The sequence below is a fragment of the Paramisgurnus dabryanus genome, chromosome 6 (genome assembly GCF_030506205.2).
Source record: "Paramisgurnus dabryanus chromosome 6, PD_genome_1.1, whole genome shotgun sequence".
NCBI classification, from domain to species: domain Eukaryota; kingdom Metazoa; phylum Chordata; class Actinopteri; order Cypriniformes; family Cobitidae; genus Paramisgurnus; species Paramisgurnus dabryanus.
This window is the reverse complement of record NC_133342.1, coordinates 34854294-34860290: the sequence shown is the minus strand read 5'-3', so window position 1 is coordinate 34860290 and position 5997 is coordinate 34854294. Positions and strand designations below refer to the sequence as shown.

The following is a 5997-nucleotide window of genomic DNA, read 5'->3' as shown; positions in this document are numbered from 1 at the left end:
GTGTTTATAAATATTATGATGAAAGTGTACTTTCTTTAAATTAAGCTTAATTAGACATTATTAAAAAGTACATTTTTAAAAGTGCACTTAAGTGTGTTTATAAATATTATGATGAAAGTGTACTTAATATAAGTTAAAATTAAATACATATTCTTACAAAGTGCAGTTGTAAAAAGTGCACTTAAGTGTGTTAATAAATAGTGTCATTAAAGTGTATTCCATTTAATTACGCTTAAGTGGTCTTTAATTTATATTATATTATATTATCAGCAAGTGCACTTTTTAAAAAGTATACTTTTATTATTTTTAGCACACAAAAAGTATGCTTTCAATACACTTAAGTACGCTAATTTTTCACAAGGGATAGCAGGGGACTATTTTCAGGCACTACGTAATATCAATGCCCCTGCTGCAGCCATGATACGGCAGCAAAGTACTTGATTATTACGCTGAAATGATAGTGTAGTTCCTAGTCATATCGGCCTAGAATTTTTTTTTTATTTAATTCAGATTAAATTTAAACATGATTTAATTTAAAACTGATTTAAAACCTGCATTTTTTTTTTTAAAACCTACAAATTTATTAATTCTGGTTAAAGCTTTTTTTACCCGTGTATTATATATTTTATACATTGTTGTGATGTTTTTTCTTTCTTCTCTCCTTGTTCTTGGCTTTACTATTATTATTTTAATTGTGTTATTGATGTTTTTAGTTTTTCTGTAGTAAAGCACATTGGTCAACCAGGGTTGTAGTAATAGTGCTATATAAATAAAATTGCCATTGCATCACCAAATAAAAAACTACGAACACAAGTCAGATTTTTAAGTAACTTTAGTTTTGAGCAAAGAATTTATTAAAAAAAAAAGATTTGGAAAACTGCGTATATCTGCTGAAAGGAAACATTAAGAGTGTCTGTCCCTCTGGATTCAATGTGCCAGAGGATCTGACATTTACATGGGGAACAGCAGAAAACCACTGAAACTGGTGAAACTTCCTTTATCATCATAAACCCAGCTGTTCTCCCACAGCTGTGTGTAGACTTTATCACCGCTCTCCAGTGTAAGAACAACACCATTGCTGCCATTAGCATTGCTCTCAGCTTTCAGAGAAAACACAGAACACTGAGGTTGATCATTCTTATATAGACTGACTGCCATTTGGTTACCAGTGTGAGAATGAGCATAAAATCTGAAGAAATAAACTCCTTTTACTGGTGCTGTAAAAATACCTGCAAGAAGAAAACATTCAAATTCAGGAACCTTGCAAAATGTGTATTTCACTTCACGTACACATGTACTTTATATCACACAAGCATGTAGGAACGACATAGATTACCATTGTTCGAGTTATATGCATTTCCGGTGTTAGTGAAGACTTTTTGGTAGACCAGAGTCCTTCGATCATTAAAGGGTCCAGTCTGTTGTAATCCAGAAGCCAAAAGTCCAGCTGAAAATGCAACCTTTTTGGCTGTAAACAGGTAAGCGGAATTAATGGGTTTATTTTGGGAAAGATTAAAACATTACAGTAAATTTATTTCAGCTTAATATACATAATCTTATTACATTGCATGTTTACATTGGTTGTAAAATAGAAGTAATTCAAAAAATGATAAAGATAACTATAAAAGAAAAAGACAACAAATAATTGGAAAAATAAAGAAATAAAAATAGATTATATTTCCATAAAACCACATCACTGTTATTGAACTATAGTTTTTACCTTCATTCTCTTGCTTTAATACTTTCAGAGTTTCCTCTGTGACTCTCAATCTTTCTTCAATGTCCTTGATTTTTTCTGGTGTAATTAAATTTTGAGCTAGTGAAGAGACACAGAGCAAGAAAAAACATCTTTAGAGCACCAAGCACGTTCATAGATACATTTTTACTATTTATATCTAATAGTGCTTGTGGTGTAAGTTTAACTTTTGTTTGGACCATGTGGAAATATTGAAGAAGATGATGATGATGTTAGAGTAAACATGAACCTTTGGACTTAAAGCTTTAGATTCATTTTAAAGGGGACAGAGAATGAAAAATCGTTTTTACCTTGTCTTTGTTGAATAATGGTAGTCTACCCGCATTCACGAAAACACAAAAAGTGCTAAACATGCTAAACATCCCAGTCTCATAGAAATTCCTCTGTTAGAAATGTCAGCCAGAAAACAGCCCAATCTGAAAAACTGATGCTTATGACATCACAGGCATCTCACTGCCCTTTAAAATAAATTGGCTAAATGTTTTGAGTGGCAGCAAAGTCAGCCAATCAGTAATGAGATTGCAAGTTAAGCCAGTAGGGGGAGCCAAATAGGTTCAAAACCACTTGTTTAAAATCCCCCACCCTAAAAGAGCTATCTGAGAGAGGATTTTAGGAAGCTTCTAAGGCATTACAGACCCAAACAAAAACATTTTTGTCTACATGTCACATCACAGAACAAGGATAAATACCCCGTTCAATCATTCTATGTCACCTTTAAGATCTTTAAAGTTTTATTTTACTTTTAGTAAGGATATCTATAAACTAATGTACTCAAAAACATTGACAAAATTTACATTTAAAAGATAAGCATTTAAAACAGAGGGCCTTTGTACGCCCATAAAGATCAGATTTTTGTGACATCATTCTGCACTTTCGTCATCAGCATAATTAACGCTATTGGCTATTTTGTTCAAAAATAGCAAATTAATTTCAGCTTTCCGAATTGTCACATCCATAACAGAGAAATAACGCTGTTTCATATTATAAGATAAATAAATGTTATTTGTCCTTTGAAGAGCCTTCCCTTCTTCATTTGTTGGATATACAGTAGATTGTCACAGGGATGAAGTCTTTTTTAATCCCAATCCCAAAACCTCATAATATCAACGTAAAGGATTCTGAAGTAATGTTGTAATGCAGCACAGTTTATACTGTCTGGAGGAGAATCTGCAAACTAAAACGACATGGCAAGAACAAGGAAGAAGGTTGTACGCAGGTGCGCGGACTTGGTGTTGTTGTGTGTCAGTGCTTCACATTGCCACCCAGCCGTCTGGAGTGCATACTACATTGAATATCACACACTTTTGCGTCACTATATGCACGTAGATCCCCCCCCCCAAAATGCTCATATAAACCTGGAATAAAAAGTGATGACACTTTTGCGTTTTCTCTTCAGATCGTTTCCGTGTAAACGTAGCCTAAGATCAAATAAACGCTGCATTTTAAAAAATATGTGCAACATCGAAATGTCTTTCTAAAATAATTCTAGAGACGTTCGTGAATGATTCAACCATGTCCCAGGCATCCGGTCCCACTCATATAGTGCACAATACACCAATCTCTTATTGTGGCGAAATCTCCAAGCCACTAAATATGAAGCGACACGAAACAAAAAACGTAATTGGTTGCTTTGTGTGTCAGTCATGTGGCCTCTTGGCAGGTGCTTGGCCATTCAAGACGACCATGGCTCAACAGACCTTCGATATGAAGGTCTGGATAGTAACAGATACATTAGTAATGTTTTCAAGGTGCAATTAGGGAGTTCTAGCGGCAATTAGCGGTAAGACTGTAAATTACAACCAACGGCTCAGTCCAAAAGTCACCCGTATTTTAAACGCATATTAAAGCTAAGGTAGCCGCCACAGGACAAACACGTCATTGTTTGAGACAACGTAGGGACAAATGTCCGTTTAGGGCTACTTTAGAAACATGACGGCAACTTCCATAAGGGGTCAATTTAACAGCTAAAACTTCCCTCAACACACCTGCCTCAAAGTATCTAGTCTGCCTAGTAAGACCTTGATTAGCTGGATCAGGTGTGTTTGATTAGGGTTGGAATAAAACTCTGCAGAGACACCGGCCCTCCAGGAGCAGGAGTGGACACCCCTGATGTAAGGTCTTTACACATCACTGAAAACATCGTTATTTATATTATATTGCATTTCTGTCAAGAGATCCTCTTAAATTTTACACATTGCACCTTAAAAGAAAAATGCTATTCCACAATCATTTGTAAAAGTTCTGTAAACTATATAAAAAAATAACCTGGGTCTCCTCTGTCTCCTTTGTTTCCTTGGCGTCCACGTGGTCCAGGTGGTCCTATGTTACCTGGTGGTCCCTGCACTCCTGAGAATAAAAACAAATCATTTTCCAGATCTCTGAATTTAGATGTAAAGCACTGACCCGATCACTTCAGGCATTTATTCACTCACTTACCTCGATCTCCCTTCTCTCCTTTAGGTCCACTGTTTTGAGCCAATAGTTGCTGTCTGAACTGAAGCAGCAGAAGGACACTGATGTACGGCTTCAACAGCAACATCTGATAGTTCACAGTGGGAAAACCTTCACACCATTACTTTTAAATAAATAGCATTTTATTTTGTGTTTTTAAAGCAAATATTCACTAAAGAAAACACTTCATGTCTCATGATAATATTGAGGAAATTAACTCCAGATATGTTTGACCTGTAAACAGGAAACCTCTGTCTCATAGCACAAGACAACATTTTAAAGTTTGTTCAGTTCAGAAACAGCTTGTATACCTTAATTTAGTTTATTATATGTAATCTGACTACTTTATTACTATTTTATGCATATTTTACTTTTCTTTCATTGTTTCATTTAAATATGTATGTAAGTCCACCAAGATCCTGAAGATCACAACAAACTCTTTGTTTGTGTGTGTTTGTGCACACTTAAGCAAATAAAACCCATTTGATTCAGATTGTGAAGATGTAATTCACTACAGTATATTATTCAATGCACAGTCATTTAAATGTATCTCAGATGAGCTTTTCTTTTGTATTTTAACAATACAGTAAACAAGTTTAACAGCATACAGTATTCAGACTGTAGTCATTATAAGTAGGTGTTAGTATTGCTTATAACAAAAACATGTGTTGCAACATTTTGGTAGTTCACTATAATAAATAAGCTCATATAACCATTCCTGTTTTTACTCAATCTTATATTGTTTTCATTTATTTTGAATAGCATTCATTACATACCATTTTACAGCAGGAGAAGATCACAGCCAACAATAGATGTCCAAGTTATCAAAATCACACAACTGACCGGACAGAAGAGGCTCTTGTTGTTTAAACTGATGTTGTGAGAAACTGACCCACCGCACAGATACACTGCCTTCATAATGTGCACATTGTGCAATGCACTTTCAGACTTGACAACACACCATCACATGATAACACTACAAAAATAATGAATTCGTGACACACCAAGTCCTAAAGAGGATCTGATTGTCACGGTCCGATCAGCCTTGTAGATGTTTTTGTCACGGTGGGTAAATACACTGCTCTCTCTGTGTCTCGTGTATGGTGTTTACTCACCTGTGATGTCATGTGCTCGTTATCCCGATTCCCTTCACCTGTGTTGATTGTCTCACTCCAGCTGCTCATCATTACAGACTCTCCATATAAACTCACTCTGCTCTCTGTTCCTCGTCAGATCCTCACTCTTTGTTTGGCCTCCGTGTCTCTGGATTGTTTTGTAAAGCGTATGTGGATTGTATCGTGTCGTCTTCGTGTTGGATGTTCCGGTCTCTGTTCCTGGGTTTCACTCCACTTCAGACCAACACCACCAACGACCTTCACAACCACCATCACCCGCTTTACCACCGTAGTCCTTCGAGCACCATTACCATCATCTGGACATTGTGTTGACTTCATTCCCTGTGTGTGTCTTCTCCATATAAATAAACCTGTGTTATTTTCCTGCATCTGCTTCCAGCGTGTCTCTATCGTTACAGAAGGATCTGACCAGTAATGGAAGCAGCGGGAAATCACTCCCCATCTCCTCTCGAGGAATTTCTCCAGCGGGCGGTTCAGAGGATGGATCGCCAGGATAAGGTTATAGAGGAGATGGGTCGAGCAGTCCAAGTAATGGTGACGAAGGTGTCCGAGCTGACCCAACAACAACAACCACCGCCCACTGCGCCTCCCACACCCCCAGCTACATCTTCTTCACCGGAGGGCGCCTCTCAGTCAGAGCCCAGACTTCCTATT

The 5997-nt window shown here is 36.8% G+C and overlaps 1 protein-coding gene across 2 annotated transcripts; it reads right to left on the bottom strand.

Annotated features, from left to right (window-relative positions):
- Positions 1–814: 814 nt before the first annotated feature.
- cbln13 (cerebellin 13) lies at positions 815–5234 on the bottom strand. Of its 2 annotated transcripts, none has more exons than XM_065277189.1 (6): positions 4984–5234; positions 4193–4318; positions 4022–4102; positions 1721–1816; positions 1337–1468; positions 815–1229 (listed from the first exon to the last, which is right to left on the bottom strand). In XM_065277189.1, the coding sequence occupies exons 2-6, from the start codon at positions 4293–4295 to the stop codon at positions 952–954; spliced, it is 690 nt and encodes a 229-aa protein (XP_065133261.1). In that variant the 5' UTR covers positions 4296–4318; positions 4984–5234; the 3' UTR covers positions 815–951. The 2 variants fall into 2 exon arrangements, with proteins under 2 accessions (XP_065133261.1, XP_065133260.1); XM_065277188.1 differs by having other exon boundaries at positions 4193–4295; positions 4984–5229.
- Between the last annotated feature and the right edge of the window lie 763 nt (positions 5235–5997).